Source organism: Caretta caretta, chromosome 1 (genome assembly GCF_965140235.1).
Source record: "Caretta caretta isolate rCarCar2 chromosome 1, rCarCar1.hap1, whole genome shotgun sequence".
NCBI lineage: Eukaryota > Metazoa > Chordata > Testudines > Cheloniidae > Caretta > Caretta caretta.
In genome coordinates, this window is record NC_134206.1 from 243,005,419 (window position 1) to 243,029,276 (window position 23,858).

The 23,858-nt window shown below is 48.3% G+C and overlaps 1 protein-coding gene across 4 annotated transcripts; it reads right to left on the reverse strand.

The window, feature by feature from the left end:
• Window positions 1-1,558: 1,558 nt before the first annotated feature.
• LRTM2 (leucine rich repeat transmembrane protein 2) lies at window positions 1,559-23,252 on the reverse strand. 4 transcript variants are annotated; one of them, XM_048828667.2, is made up of 6 exons: window positions 22,755-22,806; window positions 22,136-22,331; window positions 14,475-14,602; window positions 13,021-13,189; window positions 8,119-8,709; window positions 1,559-5,788 (listed from the first exon to the last, which is right to left on the reverse strand). In XM_048828667.2, the coding sequence occupies exons 4-6, from the start codon at window positions 13,085-13,087 to the stop codon at window positions 5,334-5,336; spliced, it is 1,113 nt and encodes a 370-aa protein (XP_048684624.1). In that variant the 5' UTR covers window positions 13,088-13,189; window positions 14,475-14,602; window positions 22,136-22,331; window positions 22,755-22,806; the 3' UTR covers window positions 1,559-5,333. The 4 variants fall into 4 exon arrangements, with proteins under 4 accessions (XP_048684624.1, XP_048684613.1, XP_048684618.1 ...); XM_048828656.2 differs by lacking the exon at window positions 22,136-22,331 and having other exon boundaries at window positions 22,755-23,252; XM_048828661.2 differs by lacking the exon at window positions 22,755-22,806 and having other exon boundaries at window positions 22,136-22,709.
• Between the last annotated feature and the right edge of the window lie 606 nt (window positions 23,253-23,858).

Genomic DNA, 23,858 nt, shown 5'->3' on the forward strand with positions numbered 1-23,858 from the left:
GTATAAAGAATAGAGTTCATAGGAACCTACTTGGATGCCATATCAGTAAGGGCTTATCTTCCCCCCAACAGATTCTTGATGTTAGCAAATCTCATCTCAAAGTTTCGTCAGTCTACAGACATCAGTAAGAAGTTGTCTTCAATTACTCAGACACATGGCAGACAGCCTGCACTTTTGTGAAGCCATATGCCAGGGTCTGCCTTCGTTGCTTGCAGGACTGGCTCAGAACTGTTTATACTCTGAAAAAACACATCATAAGCAAATTAGTATCAGTCCCTCATCAGGTTCAAGACTTTCTCAATTGGTGGAGGAATCCCAACAACGTCTGTGCAAGGATTCCGTTTGTTCAACCTCCTCCCTCTATCACTGTAATGACAGATGCACCTCTAGTGGGCTGGGGGCTGTACTTGGGGACCCTCACTGTCCAGGGTAAATGATCTGTCCAAGAGACATGGCTACACATCAACCTCCTCAAACTGAAGGCAGTCAGGAACGCCTGCATCCACTTCCTGCCTGTCATCAGGACAAGTCCAAAAAGATTCTCACACACAACAGAGCTTGCATGTTCTATATCAACTGCTAGGGAGGTGCCAAATCCCCTTCTCTTTGTGTTAAAGCAGTAAAGTTCTGGAACTGGTGCATAGCCAATTCTGTGCTTATTTCAGTAGCTTACCTTCCAGGATACAGAACCCAACCTCAGCAGGCATTTCTTCCAGGACTACGAATGGGAGTTGAATCCTCAGCTTCTCAGTCAAATTTTTCGGACTTGGAAGGTTCCAGAAATAGACCTCTTTTCCACAGTGACCAAGAGGCAATGCAAACACCTTTTCTTAAGGGGGAGGGCTCTCTTTGGGAGATGCCTTCATCATTCCATGGACAAGAAACCTTCTATACTCATTTCCCCCAATACCACTGATCTTGAAGGTGATCAACAAAATTAGACATGACAAAGCCAGAATTATATGAATAGTCCCAACAGTGGGATTTGAACTCCTGTGAGATTCCAGACACTTGAGGGGTTTTTTTGGACTAAGAAGAGTAAGTAATTAACTCTGTATATATGTGTACCACTGCCCTCTGCAGAATGGAATGTAAACTACTCATCTGTGTGTCTTAGACCCTGTACAGCTAACGGCAAATAAAGAATCTCCTTTTGCTTGAGTAGCAGAGGTCTCTGTAGCCGGTGTGCAGGAGGATTATGGAGATCTATTTCCATTAATTTCAAAGTAAAAATCATGTTCATCATAGTGACAAATGTGAAGCTGTAGGAGCCCACAGATTATTATTTGTCACAGTATGTTTTATTGAATATGTTCTGAATCTATTTGAGCCAAATTCAACCTTGATGTAACTCCATCGGCTTCAGTGTAATTACAGGAGGGCTTAATTTGGCCCTTTCTGGTTTTAGATAATGAGCTGATAGCCACAACACCTTATCCTTGTTGCTGTTGCCCTGACTGTGCCCCTGCTCTCTCTTTAGCTATACCCTGCCAGTGTTTGCCTGCATGGGGGGCTAGGTGAGGGAGGTGGTACTAGAGATCTCATTTAAACAGTGAGGTGCATAGGAAAATACATTCTTTATTATTCTTCTGTAACAACAAGCCAGAAATATAATATACCTTTAAAAAGCTTCTGTCTCATGTCAAATAAACCTCTGTTCAACCATTTTAGAAAACCATGTCACTCTCCCTCAAACCTTAACAGAAGAAAAGAAATTGCCCAAGCCATCTGCTCCCCGCAGGCAATGGGCCTGCCTGCACCACACCGAGGAGACGTGTTCCTGCATGTGCCTGCTTGCCCATGGGGAGCACATTTACAGAGTGTACCCATGTGCACTGAGAAACTGACTGCTCTGCACTGCAGTGCCTGCACAGGAGGGACATGTTTGCTGGGGTTTCCAAAGAGAAGCCCATCTCCTAGCTGTGACTGGTTGCAAAGGAGGAGCCCACTTCCCAGATACACCCCAGAGGAGGCCTTTTCCTGAGCACACTACCACGGCTGGGCCAAGCTGTGGGCCAGGCATGTTCTTCTCCATCGAGCGAGCTTATTTTCTAGCTACACTGGAGGACCGTGTTCCCCAGATGTGCTTGGTGGCAATGGAGAAGCCCATTCCCAGCTGCATGAGAGGAGCAAGTTTTGCAGATGTGCCAGGTAACCGTTGAAAAGCTTGTTCCCGAGCTGTGGTGTATGTTGGGCCCTTCCCTGGTGGCCCTGTTGCACTGTTCAGCATGGAGGACATCGCCACCCCAGGGTTTCAGTAGCTCGTTGGCCTCCCAAGTACTTGCATTTCATGGGGACCAAGCAGTGTCTACCCCTCACCTTTCTCAACAACCTTCTGTTTTTGCCCCTCATCTTCCTCCTCCTTTCCTGAGTGGGCTTCTAAACCTGGAAGTCCCCGTAGCAGGGCTGAGGTGAACCCAGCCTGCCATTCGTCAGACCCTTTGCCATACCATGGAGAAACGAGGAAATGAGGTTCGAGGCCACAATCAAACCCACAACAGAAGAAACAGAAAATGTTATCAGCAACAAAGGAAACTTTGTTGGGGAAAGTGGGCAGGTGGGGATTTTTCTCCTCTCCCCCACCCCTTATCCCACTCCCTACACACATACATACACGCAAACCCCATTTGCTTTGTGCAATTGTTTCATCATTATTTGTTACAAGTAAAATAGAAATCTATAAATATACAGCTCTGACTCAAGTCCCATTTCAAGTATGATTGCGGAGTCCAGTATGCTATGGTGGTAAGTTCCTGGGGTGGGGAGTCTGGATCCAGCAGGCAGAGTTGAGTCCTGGCTTGCTGGGAATATGGAGCAGAAACAACATGCCCCCTGGGAGGTGAAGTCTGTAGCGCACCAGTTCTGCCCTTCAGAGCAGGCTACAGCTGAAGCATAATCAGGTGGGTTGAGAGGAGAGTCCATTCTCCACTCATGGCATTTCCCCTCACCCTCCCACACACAGCACATGGAATGGGTGTGTAGAATATGCCTCTCCCTTTCCCACCTGCGCGGCAGCCTCCCTTCCCCTTCATGTAGAACGTTCTTCTCTGTCCCTGCCATCACTAGACAAATGGAATAGTTTTACTTCTGTCTGTGGTTATCCCATCTCTTTGGATCTGGTGGCTCTGGACCGGTAGGACGATTTTGCCACTCCAAGCTGTCAGAGTACTTGGTAGTGTTCCTGTTTGTTGATATGACAGCTGGACTGACAGTGAAGGGGTTGAGAAGGAAAGTGTGGCGTTTCCACTGAAATCCAGCAGCAGCAGCTAGAGGGAAGGGCTACAGATCATCTGAAGGCATTAGGATACAATAGGAGAGGGAAGGAGTTGATAGGACCTGGCTCTGTCCAGCTGCAGTGATTGCTGGACTCTGCACCTGGCTTACCGGAGAAATACCCTGAAAATCTGGGCCAGCTGCCAGATCATTTCAGGATGTTAAGGATCGCACCAGACACAAACATTGCAGCTGCAAGACCTCTGGTGTCATCTTCCTGTCCCAGGAATACCCACTGTGACAGGTTAGAACAGGTTACCATGGCAATGTGCGTTCTCCCCTGAAGACAGCACTTTATCCCACTTCCAGTGATACAAAATGAGTCCTTGTGTTGGCTTCTGTGTGTGTGTGTGTGTGTGTGTGTCAGTTTCAAAAGAGATGAGGCTAATATGAGGCTCAGTGGGTTTTAAAATCGGGCCTGGGAAAAGTTAGCCTAGGTGACAGATACAGTGCATATGTGTGTCAGTGAGCACATACATGTATATGTTTGCATGTTAGTCAATTTGTGTGTGTGTGTGTGTCCTTATATTTTTATGCGTTAGAGGTGCATGTATGAGTGATTGTGAACACTTCTGTGTCAGAGGGGTGTGGGGTGACCATGGCACCCACCTCTTTGAATCCCTCTACTAGTTCCCTCTTCTCTATTGCATCAAGTTCCAGCATTCTGTTCTCACCTTCAAAGGCCCTTCATAAATAACTCTGCCCCTCTCTGCTTAGCACATTGCCTTCCCACCATACACCCCCTCCACTCTGCCAGTGATGCCAGCTGTCACCCTGTTTATCTGCTTCTCCCACAGCCACCTCCAGGCTGTTCTCCGTGCTGCCCCTATACATGGAACACACTTTCCCGGCTGGTCAGCAAGTTTCTATTTCAGTGTCTCCTGAGGACCTGCTTCATCCGAGATGTCTATAGGACACTTGCAGACTGAGGCTTCCCATTAGTCACCACCAGTTGTGTTTATAAAACCATAAAATAAATACAAAGCCACGCTTCACCTTTTCGTGCTGTGCACAAGCCTTCACTGAGTAACACTGGAATCTTAAGGATGTTGTCTCTGTCCTTTCTCTCCTGCTCCTCCCTACGTCTTTGCACCATCTCTGAGATATCTTTGTAAGCCCCTCAGGACTGGTTGCCTGTATTGGGAGGCACCTAGCATACCTTTAGGTGCTCCAGAGTAGGAATGTATCGATACACATAGGTATGCAAGTGAGTAAATGTGTGCATGTGGTTATGTTTGTATGCACATGTGGTGGATTGGCATGTGTGCATTGGGGTATATTTGTGTGTGCATGTGGGTGATCCGTGTGTATGCACATAGCTGTTTGTATGTACATGTGGGGGATAAATGTGTGTGCATGTTGGTGTTTGTCAGGGTGAGCGGGTGGAGGCTGTGTGCACAGATCTTAGGGTAGGTGTGTCTTTCCAGCGTTCAAAGTGAGAAGGAGAATCTCCCCTCTCTCCCTATTGTGACCATCTAGGACCTTCTATCGCTCCCAATATTCTCTTAGCCAAGTTTTTCTCAGCTGTACAGGAGATGGGGAGTAGCTCACTGTCCTGTAACACCAATGACTCCACCAGTGAGACTTAGACACTTGCTCTGGTGTCTTGGTCAATATACAAGGAGCTTCTTCAGCACAGTTGGCTGTTCTTTGTGGTTGCAGAAGGCTCTGCAGTGCTGTGTGGGATGTAGGAGGAAGTGGGGACTGAAGCGGAGAGGAGGGTGTCTGGACACCAGGATCTCCTGGAAGGTGTTGGCTGCCCTTGCTGTGCATATCCAAGGGGGCTCTGTGCAAGGATTAGGCACGGCAAGCACTTGAGGTCTGACTATAGTTTATTGACTTGGGAGAACGTGAGGGTGAAGGGGTGCTAAAGGGCCTGCTGCAGAGGAATGAAATTTAGAGCCAGATGTCCTAAACCCAGAAGCATGTTGCACTAATTGGATGAGTGGAGTGATAGCACAGTCTGTCCATCTGTCTGGGAAGATGGATCATGGGAGGACACAGGCCTCACTGCTCTCAGGTACCCTGCTCACTTCTGCCCTTGCCTTCCAAGAAGAGTTTCATGCCACAGAGGAGATTTGCTTTTGTTCTTCATGTTCACCCTCTGTGTCACCCATTAGCGGCTGCCTCTTCTTCAGCTCTCGGTGGTATTTGGCCATCAGGGATGCATAGATACAGCCATAAGCTGCTGCCACCACCATCATGATACACACAATGCCACACACCACCCCAGCTATGATCACGGTGCCAATGGCTCGGCGCACACTAACAGGCCGGTATCTCTGTTTCTGGGGGCACCCCACACTCGGCTCCACTTCGGGTTCTGGACCTGACTTGGATTTTGAAGGAGTCGGGCTTCCTTTGGTGCATGGTGGGCCAGAATTGTCCAGCACAGTGGAACCATTCTCATCCTCCAGCTGTGAACAGTAGTTGAACATCTCCATGGGGACCATTCGCATGTCCTTCCCCCGCAGCTCTTTGGGCAGCGTACACGCCAACTGGTCAATCTTTCCTCCTGTCCCAACAGAGAAAAAAGGGGTGATTCACAGCTCAGTGTCAAGCAGGGCCTGGTTCAGTGTGGTGAGCTATGTCAGTACATTGTTGTGGTTCAGCTTTTAAATACATAGGGCTAGATTCTCAGCTGGTGTAAATCAGTGTAACTTACACTAGCTGAGGATCTGGCCCACAGAAGCTAGGAAATACAAAGGTCTGAATCCCCAAGTGACCATAACTGAGCCTTATCATACCTAAGGGGCTATAATCTGGTCTCTCTTGCATGAGTGCTCAGTGGAGTGTGGGAGAGGATGCAGGGAACCCTTCCATACTCCAAGAGGCAGCCAGAATCCAGCACCTTGTGTTCCCAGAGTGCAAGAGTGAGAAGGGGGTGGGCGGAGTCAGAGCATTGCCCGCTGCACTACACATGCCAGAGGTGATGGGATGAAGGCACTACACATGCCAGAGGTGATGGGATGAAGGCCCTGTCCCCATTCACTTTCACGCTGGTAGGGGGTCCACAGACAGTGGCGGGGGAGCCGACACTGCACCTTTTAAAATGGCATATCAGTGGCTGCCCCTACCTTTGCTCATCCACTAACCTAGGAGACATTGTCTGTCTGCCTCAGCACACTGCGGGCAGAATGGTTTCAGCAGCTGCCACTGGTTGTGATCTCCCTCCACCACCCTTTAGGTGGGTAGGGCTTTGGTAGCTACACTCTAGCCTGAGGGGTGCATAGTTAGTATTTGGTAATGCTTTATACCTTCCATCTAAGGATATCAAAACTCATTAAAAACACGAATTAACTCACAAAGCCCTTTAAGGTACGAAGGTCAGTGTTGTTAGCCCCTTTTTACATACGGGGGAAATTGGGCACAAAAAAGACAAAATAACTTGCCTAAGATGAAACTGCAAGTCAGCGACAGAATTCAAATGAGAATCCAGGTGCTAAAACTCCCAGTCCCATATTCTCACTAGTCGGCACTTCCCTCCATACATTTAGCAATCTATGCTGATGCAGGTGCTTCACTCTGTTTGTGCAATTTCCTTTGAAAGGAAAACCAGAATGCTCTCTGTCTGCTTCTCTTGTTTTGTGGTGTGAGAGTCAAATTCAGAAAACAAAAAAAAAGTCAAAAAGAAAAAAAGAGGAACCAATGTGCCTCTCGGTCTGTGCTCACATTGATGCATATGCCAGGGGTGGCCAAACTGTGGCTCATTAAAGTGTGGCTCCGGGAGCCTCCTCTGCGCCCCTCTCCCCGCCCCGCATTCTCCATCTACTAGTCTTGGGAGGGGGAGTTGAGAAGCACTGCCTGGCAGTGGGGTAGGGACTTCTGCCCAGTGGGGACGGGGATCCCGTAGGGCTGAAGTCCTGAGTCCCAGCAGGTGTGCCCTTGTTCTCAAACATCTGAAGACTGTCGTATGCGGCTCGGATGGTCAGTACATTTGGCCACCACGGCATATGCCAAACTGCAGCCTCGTAATTGCACAGACATGTAATCTCTTCCCAGTGTGGTTATTTGAGATCAGTAGAGGGAACATGGCTGTTGCCATGCTGATAAGTTAAGGCCTACTCCTGCTTCAGAGAGAGCAGGGTCACGCCTTTGGTATTATCACAATATGCAGTGTTTCTCTTAAAGTCCCAGCACCTGGAGTCATGTGATTCTGAGAGAATTTCAGCTTTTATCCCTCCATGTTGCAGAGAAAAGCTTTAAAATGTAAACCCTATAGGTTCCAACATCAGATGGCAAACAAAAAGGTCTCCAAATTTATTATTTTTTTTAAAAAACTAATTTTTTAAAGCCAGTCATGTTTTTGGGGCCTAACTCATGATTTTGGGTTGGCAATACTTGTGTAGCAGTACACCACTTTCAAACATCAACATTTCTGATATTTGCTTTACTGGAGGCAAAACTGAAGCTTTACCAACAGTCTTGTTTTAAGTTAATCCAGCACAAGGAAGTGGGCTGGAGAACTATTTTTAAGCATGAAAAGCACCTTTTTTTTCAAACTCATAACTCTAAAATTTTCAAGCTTTTTAAGCAAGTTCTCCCCTCTCCAAAAAAAATCCACCTTTGGGTTTTGAAGCAAGTATGAAAAATCGCATCTGAAAAGAAGGTTTTAGAATGCAAGCACCTTCTCAGAAATCACTGTAGCATTACTACATTGTAGCATAGCACAGGATTATAGTACTGGCCTTCTTCTCTTTGGCCAACATCTAGAATTTAGGTCAGCCTGATCTGTCTTTCTTATCTCTGCCTGTCTGTCTTTTCTGTCTACCTTTCTCCTCCACTGCAAAGCTTAGCAGTCAATCTGTAACCCTGTGACTGGATCCCCCTCCCCCTGGCACCTACCTCGATAAGAGAACCATTCCATCCAGTGTTTGAAGTCTCTCAGGTTGCAGTCACATTCCCAGGGGTTATCCCCAACTTGGAGCTGCTGCAGGCTGACTAATGGTTCAAAGGTCACCCTGTCTAGGCTCTGTAGGCGGTTAGATCTGAGGGAGAGCAAGCGGAGAGCCGGGAGGTCATCGAAGATTCCTGAGGGTATCTGAGCAAGACCATTGATGGATAGGTCTAGCTGGCGCAGTAGGACCATCTGCTGCAGAAGGTCCTTGTCCAGGGTCCTGATACTGTTGTTCCTCAGCTGTAGTTCGGTGAGGTTCCCTAAGTCACTGAAGATGTTCTGGGGCAGCTGGTCCAAGAAGTTATTGGAAAGGTCCAGCCTCTGTAGGGCAGAGAGATTGGAAAAGACTGGTCCTGGCAGCATGCTTAGCTTGTTGTTGAGGAAGAGGAAGATTCTGGTGTTTGTAGGAATATCTGAGGGGATGGATGAGAGGCCCAAGCCACTACAGTCCACTTCCAGACTGCCGCTGTTACATTTGCAGGAGGAAGGGCAAGTGAAGAGGGAGTCTGCTGCACACAGGGAGAGCCAATAGGCAAGCACTAGTGGGTGAGAAGCGGAGAGGAGAGAGTGTGTGTGTTAGAACAGTGATTATCCCTCTTTAAGCCTTCATGCATTTTTAATATAGTTAAGGCTACAGTATGACCACAATGGAATTCTTCACTGCTGTTCCCTGCAGTATAATGAACTTTCTCCCAGATGTACCCTGACATTGCTATCTAGGCCCCTGGCAGCATGAGCTTGCTCTCAGCCTTTCTCCCCCTAGTGTTTTTTATGAACTACCAGGGCTAGTGAGTAAACATCCCTGCAGTTGCACTAGAAAGGTCAGCGTGTCCCAGAGGGCTTTGCTGCCTCATGTGAGGACACTCCACAGAGTTAGTAATGACTAGAATGGAGCAGAGCATGATGGGAGAGGTGGCCTGAGCTAAAGAATGACTCTCTCAAAATAGAGGGGCTGAGGGAGGGGTGTTGGTATATTTTTTAAAAGCCACTTTGCTCAGAAATAAACACCTTAACATTTTTTTCTGATCCGCCCAATTCCCTTAGAATATGATGTGTTATGGCTACAGCTGAGCCCTGCTCCACAAACTCTAGGGAAGCTGGGATATAGTGCTGAATTTCATGACCAGATAACGGTTCTTGAGGTTTGGTAAGGGCTGAGAAGTCTAGATTTGAGAGACTCTGGGTATAGATCCAAACTTTGTAGCAGGTCATTATCTCTTAGGTGGGCCAGACCTAACCCCTGGATCCAAACAACCCCCAACCTTGGGTAAGTTCAGCTCCAAATCCACACTTTGCAGCTTGGGCCAATCTCAAGTGGTGATGGGCCTCAGTGTTAATTAACCGAGACTGGTGTCCCAGTAAGGTGTAAACGTGCCCAACAGGTTCTCTAACCCACTGGATGCTCTGCCTTTGGCAGTGCTGTCCAAATGACTTCTGAAAACCACAAACACAGACCCACCTGCCTTTGCTAACCTGAGAGTCTGGCACACTGTGCAATGCTCCCCAAACCACCTGTTGCCAAGGGAGAACTCAGAAAAAATGCAAGCTTAGCTGATGAAGATGTGAGTGTTGAGAAGGGTGTGGGAGGCTGAGCCTTGACTTGCGGTGTCTCACAGGTGGGGTTTAACCTTGGCTAGGCCAGGTGGGAGAAGGGAAGAGGGCATTGAACTATGTCTCTAGGGGCCTGAGTATGAACGAGTTATTCCACAGTGGTATCTGCCATCTGTATTGCTGGTCACATTGGTCTGGAGGGGCAACCATTTCAGTTATTTGTGTGGATCTTGTGGATGTGTATGGGCTGTAGCACTTCAACCCCTGTGAGGAACTAGTAGCCTCACAGTTACCACTTCATCCCTGTGACAACATAGCACCAGCAACAGGAGAACAAACTTTCTACCTCATACTGGCGGAGTGGGGGGTTTGCACCTGTGCTTCAGTACTGAGCTCTCATATTTATTGTAACTCCTTTCCTGGAAAGTGTCTTCCGAGCAGGAAGTCTCTCCATCTCCCTCAGTGTTTTCATGGGCTGCAAGTAGAGCATCTGACCAAAACTCAAGTTAGGTTTATCCCTACTTCATACCCGGTCCTCTCTTCTCTTCATTTTGCCTTGTAGAAGTCAATGCCTTTAGATCGGGATAGCCAATAGGTGGATCATGGGCCAAATCCAGGCCACTGGACGCTTTTGAACAAACCCTGAAATCTTTTTATTTACGTATTATCATTATTGTTATTTTCTCTGAAGTCTGGACCTTGACTATACCTTGACCAAGAAATTTGGACCTTGACAAAAAATAATTGACTATCCTGGCTTTAGATTCATTCTGCTGTTCAGTATTAAAGTAGATAAATCTCAGATAGTGTTCTTATAGTCCCACCATGGATTGTCTTTCATGGATTGGAAACCAGATTATCTTATCCTGTCTGCTTTCCTGCTTCTGTTTGTAGGGACCAACTTCCAGAATGAATTGTTTCTTAGCCCCAAGGAACTCCTGGAAAGTACATCTTGGGAGAGGTAGCTGGTAGAAGCAGATATTTTGGAGAAGCTGGGACTGAAGCAGCTGTGAGCTTCCTCTACTATCATACTCTTACCCCATTCTTTTGGGGTTTATTATGTCCTACAATCCATTTTGGATGTTGACTTGGTTTATATCAGTGATGTCCCATTTCCCAGTAATAGGGCCGAATCCTGTGGTCCTTGCTCAGGTTTTATTCAGTCCTTTTGGAATTCAAATTCCCATTGACTCTAGTGGGAGTTTGCCAGATAGTGGACTGAGTGAAGACTGACATAAGGGCTTCAGGATTTGGTTCATAGGCAGGGCAGCTTCTTGAAGCACCAGAGGATGAGGCAACAAGGGTGCAGAGAGAATGTCCCAGATTTTCTTTACTCAGGCTGTATCTCATGATTCCTTCAGTCAAGTGAGATTGTCTACATCGGCCTAGGAGATAGCAGTCAGAGCCCTGCTTGTCTCAGCTCTCCCTAAGGAGGCAAATGGATCACTGGGGCCAAACTGAAGGAAGATTTTTATCCTAAGCCCCCCATGCCTTCCTGTCAAGCAAAGGTTGGGGTCAATAGTACAGAGACTCTCCCTCAGGTGCCATGAAAGCAGATCCTGTCCTGTGCATTGGCACAGTGGCAGTGCTCGCTGGCTGGATGATATTTAATTCCACTCAGAATATGTCTCTCTCTTGTTGCAGAATGGGACTTGAAAGAACAAGAGTTAGAGAGGGGAAGAGAGAGAGACATGAGTCACTCAAATGCCCCTGCCTTTTCCTGGATGCTTGACAGAAGTACAGGATTAATAATAGATTGACAGCTCTGATGATAAGATAACACTTAGCTTCTTTGTATAGAGAGAAAGGCCAGAACATCCAGGTAATGCGATACAGGTGATGCTCTGTTCAGGGCTTGTCTCTCCAAATACCTACCCTCTATTGGCCCCTGACTGAGCTGCTCTGGGATTCTGCCATCAGAGCTGGCCCTGGCTGGCAGAAGCAATGTGTCAGACAGCTGGGTGTGGTTGTGTTCAGGAAATTGATTTACTCCAGGTCTCTGCACTGATGCAGGGTTTGCCAAAAAGAAAGAGAGGCTCCTCATTGCCCCCTGGAAACATGGACACCAATACTGTGCATTTTACTAAAATAGCAGTAAGGCAGAGGTCTGGTTTCGTTTTCCATCCCCTTGAAGGATGCATCTGTTCTGGGTATGGATTGAGATCTGGAAACTCATCTCACAATGAGCACCCAGCCTCACACTAAGAGAAGCAAAGATGTGGTAGACAAAACATTAAGCTTTCTTTCAGCCAGCATAGTTCAGAGCAGCATTGCAGCAGTAGGAGTGGAATGTACTCTCATCTTCGGGAAAGATGATGTTACTTTGTGGGGTGTTCAGAAAGCTAAGCCAGGAGTATCAGATTAGGTCAGGGCTCAGTAACATGCACAGTAAATAATTTATGTAGCAATCTAGTTGGTGCGGATGGATTACAAAGATGGTCTTCTACAGAGAAGGAAATAATTCCCTCACCTTCTTACAGTGGCAGCCCTAGGTCAGAATTTTAGGTGCGGACTATAAGCCTGTGTGACTGCCTGTGTTCTCATTAGTGAGGATCATTTTGTAAAAGGGCCTCTCTTTCCTTTACTGTGATTACCAGACTGTTCACTGAAGTACAGACACCGTCCCTCCCTGCAGTCCCTGCTGCTGCTTCAGAGCGCTCTCGAGGCATGTGTTCCACACTCTGGGACAACGGAGCAGCTGCCCCAGTGTGGATCCTTCCGTGCGAAGATGGACGAGCTAAAATGTTAATTTACCAGCAGTGCGTGGGATGGAGAGTTGGGATGAGGGTCCATTATTCCTCTTTGATTTGTCTACATGTGGCAGGGCCCCAGTGATAGGATCACTGCTCACTTCTACTAGCCCAGATCTGCAACACCTTCCTCCCCAAAGAGCCAGCAGCCCTGCTCCGCAACCCAGGTCCTAGTCAGGATCACAAAGAGAAGGGAGGAGAAATCTGCTCTTTACAAGGTCTGAAGCTGACAAATGTTGTATGTGGCCCTTGGGCAGTAGCTGTGCTCTAGTGCCTGTCCCTCTGTCTCTCCCCAGCCAGACCCAGTCCAATGGCAAATCAGAAACACTTGTTACAGACCCTCCCACCTTAAACTCATCTTGAGCATTATAGGCTCTTGCAGCCAGCCTGGCCATTCACTCAGTGCCTTGGGTTCTGGGAACTTGCTCAGACTTCTTGATACTTAGCTACCCCACATCCTTCCCCTGCTGCAATCTATTTTCTCTCCTGTCCCCTGAGACACAGGGGCGCCATACTTAGCACCTGATCTCCCAAATGGTCAGTACTTACAGCAGGTCTGTCGCCACCTCATGGAAAACCTGTTCCTCCACCAGTGGCTAGCACTCCCAGACAGCATTATGGTCACTGTTTTCTCCAGTCTGGCTTCCCGTCCTCTAGCCAGCCTGCCACAGGTTTTCACAGGATGGAGGAGCAATCTGGGCACCCTACCTGTCAGATACTAAAAGGAAAAGCAGAAGCACATGGTTCTCAGTTCTCTAGGGACTGGAGGAGACAGGGACAGGCTCCGGGGTTCTGTTTCCCTCCCCAGTTATATTTCACCCTTGGGAGTGGGGCTGGCAAACTGTTTTAGAGAATAAGGGTGCAAAGCAAGAGGAAGGATGATGGTTAATTCAGTTTGGAATTCCTTCCCTCTCACCACACACGTGCTGATACCGACTGTTTATCCACTCCCTGTGACATGGATTTGCAGTGGTGTAGGCACTGGAAGTGGCTGCCAAGCTGCCTTTCACCCTTGCAAATGCACCCTTTCTCTTTGGCGGTAAAGCAGATGTAACGTCTCCAGCTGGGATCTATATAACACAGCTCATCAGCTTGGGGATTTCAGACTGCAGCAGATGCAGGAGCCAAAGAGCAAGTGAGCAGAATAGGAGCCTCATAGCAGAAGAGAGGACTAGGAATGGGGGGGGAGGGGAGGAATTACGTCTCAATTAGAAGAAGAAAAATGCTCTTCCTAATCAGAAACCCACAGACCATAAAACTCTCCTCTGAAAATAAGTGACTATGACAACAGGTCTCCCCATCCTCTCCCTTCCCTCTGAATAAAGACAAGCAGGGAAAGGAAGATGGAAGCTCTGCAGACCCTTCTGTTCCTCTGCCTACTCTTTCAAGTATCAGCAAGGGGATATTTTCCAACACTCACACCAGGGGTTAGTTGGGCAAATCCCAGCAATGTACAGGAGACTCGCATGGCTGAACATCTCCCCCCTCTACCTCCCTCCGGAGGGCTCTGGCGATGCCCCTAGCCTTTATTTTTAGATGTGCACAGTGCACTCATCAGGGCATTTTCTCCCAGCACACGTGCCTCAATTCCACTTGCCTATACCCTGCAGTGACTGATTTATTTTCAAGGGCAAGCAAAACACCAGGAGATATTTTAATTATTGTCTCCAGAAGAGGGGTGAGCAGATTTAGTGGTTGGGCTAGTACATCTTGCGAGGCTGTTGTAGATAATCATATCAAAATGCCAATGCACAAGATGCATTAACAGCAACAATGCCCAAAAGACTCCCCACCCCACAACTGAGCTGGACTATCTTGCCTACAGTCTGTAGCTGAAGGAAAAGCTGAAAAATAGCTGCCCCCATTCCATATGTTTGCTTGCTGGGTTTAGAGAGGTGCTTTCACACCATCTGTAGCCATGGCTCGTCTTAAATGCAGCCTCGGAAATCCCTTGGTCTGTCTCGCTTTCTCAGTGGGAACAGTGAAAAGCCAGGAGCACTTACCTGGAGGGGCTTTGCCAGCAACTGCTTCCACCCGACTCCCTGGACACTGTCCAACTGCAGTCTCTTCTCTCTCCCTCCTTGACTTCAACTCCCAGCCAACAGGCTTTCTCTGTGTCCTATTTAACTCCCTACACCACAGGAACAAACGGCAGAGTTAAGCTGACAGCCACAGAGACTTATGCGGCTGCTGGATAGCTGGTGTTCATCAGTTTCAAATCCTGTTGTTGAGTGTTCCTGTCCTCCCTTAGGCAGCAGGGGATGCTTGCCACTGCCTCTCTCTCTCTCTTTCCCCTTCTTTCCATCTAACTTCTCCTGTGTTGTAGAGCATTCGGATCCTAGCCTGTTGGTTTGTTAACACCCATCTGTATCACCTGGCTCAGCTCCAACCAAAGGTGCTAAGCTTTAAAAATCTTCCTGGGTGCTTCCTGAGCCCCTCCCATCAATTCCTTAGGTGGCGTTTTCACCCCACACAATCTCCCCTGCAATCATTCCTCTCCATCCCAATGCCCAGTGTGCTGTGAGGGCTCTGAGCAATGTTGGCAGCACCTGAGCACTAGGACAGTGATGGAGTTGGCGTCTCTGGCCCTACTTCCCTCTGCTCTGGCATGGAGAATCCAGTTCCGGTGTTAAATTCTGGTACATCACAGGCTCCTCTTCCAGTGATACATTGGCAAAGCTCAAGCACACCACGTGGGGTGGGAGGAGGAGATGTGTAGAAATGAGCCTTTTCCCTGTGTATAGAATGTATTGTAGTGTCTCGTGATTAACACCTGTTCAGCCTTTAATTTGTCTCTCCTGTACTGCAACATGCGCAAGAATGGCTGTGCCTATATGCACATATGACTATGTAAAGACATATGCCACCCTTGTCCCTGTATGAGCATGTGATGTAAACATGCACCATGAGCCTGCATGTAAACATACCTAAATGCACTCGCATGCCACTTATGTGAGTACGTGCGTTTGAGCACATACGCCCAGCCGTGGGCATGTGACATAAACAGGCGGGTGCATACACAGACAGAAACCCCAAAACTTTTGTGCACACACCCACAAATAAACTCTCGCACACAGCCATCTGCAGTCCCGTATGTGTGGGCAGACACATATGCATGATAACAAGTATAGCCTACAGAGGCACAAGCACACACATACATGTATGTACATGCACACATACTCCTGAATGCCATGTGACCCATATGCATACACACCAATGTCTTGTACAAACTTGTACACATTGCTGCGTTCTGGTGCCCAACATATGCCTTCATGGTGCTCTGTCTCATACAAGCGGCAAGCAACCACCAGGAGCTCGGCCAGTAACCAGGCATCAGCCAGTCATGAGTAGCCCAGCTAATTCCCATCCACCTGGGGTTAGAGGAGCCACTATGGCAGCCTGAGGTTCAACTCCACAAGGGAAATCCCCAAATGGCTGGATTGGCCAACGTTTAGGCTGCTTTGCATCATAGGATCAAACCCTTAGTGCTCCAGAGACCTGGAGTCACTGTATCCTCTGGGCCTACGTGATTCCCTCTGGTTCCTGGGACACTGTGTCCTATGTGTCCACTGGGTGTCCTGTGGTCTCTAGGACACTGTATTCTGAGCCCAGGGGATGCCCTGTGATCATGACGACCCTGTGTCCAATGCAGTCTTCCATGCACTTGAAATTCAACACTTTCCAAATTCAGCGACAGTGCCCCCAGCAGCCTGTGGAGCAAGGAATATGCTTTTTCTTTGTGCCCTTTGACAGAGCAGACCAAGGGGCAAAATGTTTGGTTTCAGCTCAGGGCCACAGAGCGAGTTAGTCTCTCACCGGCCTCATGTTACAATTCCCCAAAATGCACTGAGCTGAAGCCCCACTCTGACATTCGGCCTACCATGTGGGCTCCCTGTGGAGCGCCTTCCCATCCTGATTAGCTCCCTTGGGGACCTGAAAAGCTATAGAGTTGTTAGACAACCCGAAAGCGATAGAACATTTCACTTTAATTGCTCCTGTGATTGTTGTCAGGCATCCTAGTGTATAAAAGCTACAGCAGGTGCCCCTCCCCTCCCCTCTCCTCTTCCAGTTCTGCCACTGGTGACTGGCACCATATCACTTAAAATGTGATTGAGTTGAATCAAAACTTTCCAGGACTAGGGTCCCAAAGAGCATATTGTGAGGGTGAGGAGAATCTCTGTGGGCCCTGCCTTCTGTGGGCCCTGCCTCTGCATGTTGTTTCAGCAATTCTATAATATCTTCTATCCAAGGCTCTCCACGTGCTTTACAAACGTTCATAAGTATTACTATTTATCATGGAGTTAATCAACTAAGGGCATGATTTTCTGAAGTATTTGCAGCTCCTTTTGACCTTCCAGTTGGAGTGGTGGGTGTTCAGCATGTCTGAACATCAGACCTGAGCCCCACTATAAGAGTACTAGAGATAGATAGAGGAATAGCATTATCCCTATTTCATAGACAGGGATACTGAGTCACCAAGTGGTCAAGTGGTTTGCCAAAGGTGTCAGAGAAATCAGATAGAGTCAGAAGTACAGCCCAGGAATCCTTTGCTTTAACCAGTAGTGTCAGTCCTTTCCTCTAACCCTTAGGTCACAGATCCAACATCAGCCCCTTTCAACAGCCTGTATCTCTGCGGGCACGGGTGACGTCTGTTAGGGAAGCGTAGGTAACAGAGACTACAGCAGATGCCAGCAATAAATTACAGGAAGTGCGCGCGCACACGTACACACAGCCGCTGATGAGTGATAGGAAAGTCCATCTCCAGGGCTAAATTGCTTTAGTCTTTATCTGGAATCCAGCAGGGAATGAATGGAAGATGCTTTAAGGAGATTACCCTTTTTTCCCCCTCCCTCCATGGGGGAGGCTGTTGTTGCTAAGATTCTTGTTTCACTGCAGTCCAAGACCCACCCAAAGGAGAGGGGGGTGATGGCACCCCCATGTACAGTGATTAGAGCATATAGTGTTATTTCTACACAACCTCAGTCATCCCTAGAGGGCAAGAGTCTGGACACCAGGAATGGGGGGGAGGCAGAGACCATGTGGGCTGATTAAAGCCATTTGAAAAACATGTTAAACAACTGGCTGATGAATCTTAGGTGGGTCCATTTGTCCCTGAGCAGCACCCAGGGTGGGAAGGTGACATGAGTGTGAAACCATCTGTGCCAGCCCAAGAGACCTGGGCAAAGGCTGCAAAAAAATTGACCACTAGTATTCATGTTTTTAAGCTTATTTGTTCCTGCCGTGGCCACTCCCTTTTTGTTTATTATTTATTTATGTGTATTACAATAGCACTCCAACGTCCCAGCCAAGATCAGAGTCCCACTGTGCTAGGCACTGTACAGACACATAGTAAGGGACAGTCCCCGTCCCAAAGAGCTTACAATCTAGATATCCTGGGGCTTGTTTTCTGTGAACTTTCTTTGTTTTAACACACATGCACACAAAAATTGGGTGATAAACTCTCATGCTTAAATACTCCTGGAAAGCAGATTATACGGTCACACCAGAAACCTGATTATGGGAGATATTCATCCAATAAGGGAAGTAAAACAACACCAGGTAGTTTGTATTGATCCGTCACAACTAAGCAGCCCATAGCCGTCCAACAGCAAAATTTATGAAAAATCCCATTGAATAATCTCAAGAAAATCATGATCCACTTGCAGACATTTGACAAACAGAAAAAAGGTAGAATCTATCAGATCCGTTATGTGTTATGAATTAAACACTCTTCCCTATTCCCAAGTATGTGTATGCTGATGTCAGAAACTACCTGTGAATTCCCAACACCTAGGCTCAGATGAAGCGTAAACGTGATTATTGGCTCAGTGAAGTATGGCATCAGGGAATGAGAATTAATATTCGGAATTTCTGTAGCACTTGACATCCAAGGCTCTTCCAGTGTTTTACAAACATTAATGAATTTAGCCTCGCAGCATTGCTGGGAAACAGGACACTGCCATCCCTAGTTTACAGATGGGGAAACTAAGCACAAATAAGTTGAGGCCTAAATTTCCGAACATGGTCACAAATTTTAGCTGTCTTAAGTTTGGGCTGTCCAGCTTGGGACATCTGATTTTCAGGGGAGCTGAGCACCTGCAGCTCCCATTGAAGTCATTTAGAGTTAAGAGTGACACATTGGCCATTGAAAACGTGAGGCACCCACAAGGTAGTGGACACCTTTGAAAATGTAGGGCTAAATGTGACTTGCCCAAGGTCGCCCAGGGAGCCTGCAGCAGAGCCAGGGCTAGAACGGAGAGCTCCTGATTCTCAGTCCTGTCCTTTTACAAGGAAAGCATTATTTTTATCACCACCCTCAAAAAAACAAATACAAAACCCGGCTCCCAGCATCTGAGTGTCAGACACTGGAGAAGCTGGGGAGGGTAGAGATTTTAAAATTCAAGGAGCCTGAAGAAGAAGCACAGAACAACTGGAGAAGGGGAAGATGTAGAGTGGCTGAAGAGAACTAGGGATGCATGGTGCAGCTTACGGAAGCAGGTCCAGAGTAGTGAGGTGGGGAGATTGGGGGATGTCCAACTCTGGAGTGACACAAGAGGCCCAGAGCAGCACAGGAGTGGCATATGGAGCTGGCCCAGAGCAGCAGCAAACGGAGAGGAAGGGGGCAGGGAGCAATCCAACCAAGTATCCACCAGCATTTGCTCAAGGTAAGGTTGAATACTACAGATCACATGTATATTTCCTGTAGTGAGAGGGAAGAAGCTGAGAAGGGGAGCGGAAGAGAGGCTCAGAGGGGAGACACACAAGGAGGTTACCTGGCTTCCTTCTCTTCTGCGCTGAATGCAGAGGAGCATTATGGCTCTCCTCCCTCAGAGGAAAATTAATAACAAAGTGCTGCAGGAAGGGGGATTCCATCTGAGGCTGGAGACACCATTTTCTGATCCAAACAGGAACAGTTGCATGTGGGTAGCAGCTTGTCAGCGGGCCTGCCAATTCTAATCCAAATCCTGATTTCTCTCTCTCTCTCTCTCAGTTGTGGAGGGAAGAGCCTTCTCTACCATAGCTTTAATTTCCTGCAGGGGTTAATCCCATGGTCAGCAGTGGCTCAGGCCTTTAATCCTCCCGTTCAGGCTCGTGACAGAAGGATTGCATCCTCTCTGACCTCAGCAGGCATGATGGAGACAGAGGATTGCTCCCTCTCCCCTCCCCGCACCCTGGCCATGCCCCTTAGTCTGCTGGAGTTTAAAATGCTCCTCCCTAACTCTTGTAAAGTGCCCCCACCCCGCAAGGTTAGGTCAGTGTCACATGCCCTGTTGGAGGAGGGGATGTTGCTTGAGAATCCTGGCTCTGATGCTTTCACCTCTCACAGAGAACGGCATTTTCCACGTTCTCATTTGGCTGGCACTCAAGGACTCAGGGCCCAGAAAGAGAGTGGGCCCCTCTGCAGTGACACGACGGGAACCGAGGGGTAGGGAATGGCCATACACCTATGACAAGAAAATCCTCAAATTCAGCCTTAAGACTCCCTTGTGCCTCTGCCAAAGGAGCCACTTTCATGCAGGTGCCTCACTTGAGGCATCCAGGTTTCAAAATGCTGGCCTTAGTCTCAAGGTTAGAACGCAGGCGCTCTTGGTTCACTGCCCTGTGCTCAGAGCATGAGGTCACGCCTCTCTCCAATGGGAGCAGACAGCCTCTCCAAGAGTGAGGAAAGTGAGATCCAAGCCAAGAGCCCCCTGACAACCCTCCACTAAACCTAGCACATCATCCCAGTAGTCCAGCCCCACTTCCAGAGGGCACCACATGGGGAAGGAGTTCCCCGAACCTGTCAGTGGGATGAAACAGAGTGGGCTGGGTTGAACAATCTCACCCCTGCACCCAGTGTATGGCTCCATTGGCCCCTTTCTCCCCTCCCCCTAGAGAGATAACAGCCTTTGTGTGCAACCAACTAACCCAGCTCATCCTGTCGCTCAAGCTGGGCTGCAGGGCTGAAGGTTGGGGGGTTAAATCCCAGCAGTGATTTATGATGGGGGTGAGAGGGTTACTGCAATTCACTGGGGACTAGGATAGGGATCAGACCAGGATTTAAGCACCCTGATCAGCCTCTTGTAAGAAAACATGGCGTATGGAGGCAAGGAATTGGTTCTTTTTGAATCAGCAACAGGTAAATATAGACAGTCCTTAAAGTCCTCATCTCTACCCCAAAACCCCACCCTTGCATACATGAACCCCCTTTATGATATTCCAGTCCTGAGCCTCTCCCCTGACTATCCTGGGGCTGTTTCCTGCATCTCCCAGCCCTTGCATTATCACAAGCACACCTGGCTAGCCAGCCCCTCCCCCCCGGCCACCACCAATCCTGCCCCCTGAACCTCCCACCACCACAATTTTCCGGTCCTGCAAAGCCCAGCAAATACATAACAGTCATCCTAAAAGAACATTTGAAAAGCAAGATGAAGGGCTGAAAGCTTGAGCGGCTCATTAAGATATCAGAGCTGCTAATTCACCTCACTAGCAAGCAGCAGTCACAGCTGTTGGAAGCAGGGGCATCACTGCAGTCTGTGGTGTGGAAAATTATTAGGGCTTTTCCCCCCTCCCCCAAAAATGCCTTTTCCCAGGATTTACCTTTAATTGCCCCAGGTGAATGATGTTCAGTTATGGAGCCTGCACTAATGGCAGGCAGGGAGACAGCTCCCTCAGGCCCTTCATTCATTTGGAATAATTCACTGGCACACAATGCTCACCCACAGCAGTTACAGGAAAATCCAGTCCCCCAAAATGGACCCTAGTGAAAAAACCCCAGAGAAAAGTGGTCTGAGACCTCAGGGGATAAAAATGTCCCTTGTCTTGTGACAAATCTATATATCCCTTCAAAGGTGACCACATCATTAAGTGCCCCCTTCCTGTGAGTTGCTTGTGTAATAGCATTCTGGATGACAGCTGCTCCAGCTCATATCAAAATGGGCCCCTCTTAATTTTTCCTCCAGATCCTTAAGTGGCAAGAACAGTCCCAGCCAGCAGAGCAATGTCATTTACGCCTAACTATAATGTTAACATTAGAGGTGGATCTGAATCAGAACATTACATTTGAATATCAGAAACTGTGGTACGACTTGGATCCAGATCCTGATCTCATTACTGGGGCATCTCTCTGTAATGAACTGAAATGGTGCCCACAGGTCCAAGTATCCCCAAACCAGGGGGACATTCAGCTCCGTGTCCAGGGGTGGGTCTGATCTTTTCTCTCTCAAATTAAAATAAGCTGCAGTGCTAGTGACAGGCCAGCTATGAAATGTAAGCATTGTGGCAGAGTGCTGTGTAACCTACATGGGTGCACGTCTCCTTCTACACGTACACACACATAATCCACCTCTTGAGGCAGGATCAGGAAGAAGTTTCACATTCAGCTCTCTCAAGCCCTCCTTCATCTGCCCCCCTTGCTCCCAGGTAGATCCACCCAAAGGAATGAGACTGAAAAAGGCTGCAAATCTCTCTCCACCCTCCTCTCTCCTCCCTGCAGCAGGATACCCTCATACAGGTTCACAAATATCTGGGCTCAGCCTCTGGGGACTCTTAAGAGAATTTTGGCTCTATTTTTGGCTCTTGTGACATAACTTCCTTGAGTTCACGCCTTGTGACAGGGTTTTCCTGAGTACTTTGTGGGTAGAAGACACACAAATAAAAACAAACCTAAGAGAAAGTGCCCTACCTCATCAGGCTTGTTTACTGGAGCCTGGACTTCATATGGACCGGTCCTTAGACAATACTTCCATCAGCTTCCTGTCCTCATTCACGTTTGCATTTTATACAGTCCCTTCGAAGGCAGCTCAGCCCAGAAACATTCTCTGAAACCTCCACAGGCAAGACCAGTGGCACCCCCAGTTTCAGACCCATCCTTTATTGTTCTGGATTGGAAGACAATATTTTGTGGTGCTTATCCAGTACATATTGGTCCTAGCACCAAGTACTTAGGATCAGCGCTGTACTCAGATTTGAGCTGCTCATGCTGTAGACAAAGATTTCTGTGCCATTCCTGGCTGACAGGAGTTACTTCCAGTCCCCCAACACATGAACTGAATTAAAACCGGTACCATCCGTCCCTGGGGCAGAATCTGCAGTTCTGTCTGGTCAGTAAAACGGCTGCCCTGTGGCTGCACATTGCTAGGTTGTCTCAGCAGTACCTTGTGACAGGCAGTTCTGTCACTGCCGGTGAACCCCCTCCCTGTGGCAGCAAGTGCTCTGTGGACAGAAGATGGCAGTGAGCAAAAGCCCACTGCAAGATTTCAAATAGCTGGGCACAAATATAAAACAGAGACACCTCTACTTACTGTTCTCTGCCTGGAACAGAGCCTCTTGCGCGTTCTTCAGGTCCTTCATTAAACCCCGACGAGTCCCAAAACAAATCCAGTGGAAGCGATCAACAGCCAGGCGAGCGCTCAATGGACTCTAGTGAGCATCAGCCCCCCTGCTCCCTGCAGGGTGCCAAGATGCTAGCAGTGCCCGAAGTGCAGAGAGGAAGGGTTAGAGGACAGCATGTAAAAGAGATTGTAATCCTCTGTAAATAAGAAATAGGGGGAGAAAGGGAATGAGAACGAAAGGGGGAGGGAATGCGCGCTGTGGAGTGACAGCTGGGGGTACATCTGCGGAGACAGCAATGCGTGCACACCCACAGACAAGTGCATGCACACGCTGTGTAAAGGAATCAGCCAGCCAAGTGGGCAGAATCCACTCTGAAATGCCCAAAGGCGCAGACAGGAGACTGGAAGGTTTTATTTCCTCTCAACTCAGCCTCAAGAAAGAGCAACTGCTTTTGTCGCCAGCCTGGCTCCCCCTGTCTGGTGAATGGAATACATGGGCTTGGGAGGCGGGGAGGGGGAGAGAACTCCCTTCAGCCCCTGTTAAAGCAGGCTGAAGTCATCGGGACCAGGTTACTGGGAGGAACCCATGCGCTGAGCTGCCTCCTCCCCTTTCCCCTATCATAATAAAGCCACAGTGAAAGGAGAGGTGAAGGGGCCAAGCCTTTGTGTCTGCTAGTTTCTAAATGGAGATTGGGACAGCATGGAGTCGTGAAAGGGACAGTGTGGAGAAAGCCTGGGGACTGGTCACAAAACAAGCATCCCCATGGGGAGTCCCGAGGGCGGGGAAGGGGCAGGAGGCAGCACCTTAAGATAGACCCTTATAATGGGCTGGATAAAGGGCAGTTAGCCGCAGCAGTTGTGTTGAGCAGCTTGAGAGCAGCAGGAAGTACTGGGCTATTGTAAAGCTTGAGTAGGAGAGGAATATGCATGTTCTGGCATTAGCTTCCCTAGGAGCATGCAGAAGAAAAAACAGAAAAACTTGAGGACCAGGGTTGTGGGGAGATGACTGGTCTAGAAAGCAGCCTGGCTTTTCACAATGCTCCCTTCTGGTTTGGGAGTGCAGAGGGAAGAGCT

Excerpts from the sequence above, each read along its gene's own strand:
- LRTM2 (XM_048828656.2), bottom strand. The coding sequence starts at position 13,087 with ATGCTGTCTGGGAGTGCTAGCCACTGGTGGAGGAACAGGTTTTCCATG. Across the intron at positions 8,710-13,020 it reads GAGGTGGCGACAGACCTGCT|TGCTTGCCTATTGGCTCTCC; the intron begins GTAAGTACTGAC and ends CTCACCCACTAG. Across the intron at positions 5,789-8,118 it reads GGAATGGTTCTCTTATCGAG|GAGGAAAGATTGACCAGTTG; the intron begins GTAGGTGCCAGG and ends CTGTTGGGACAG.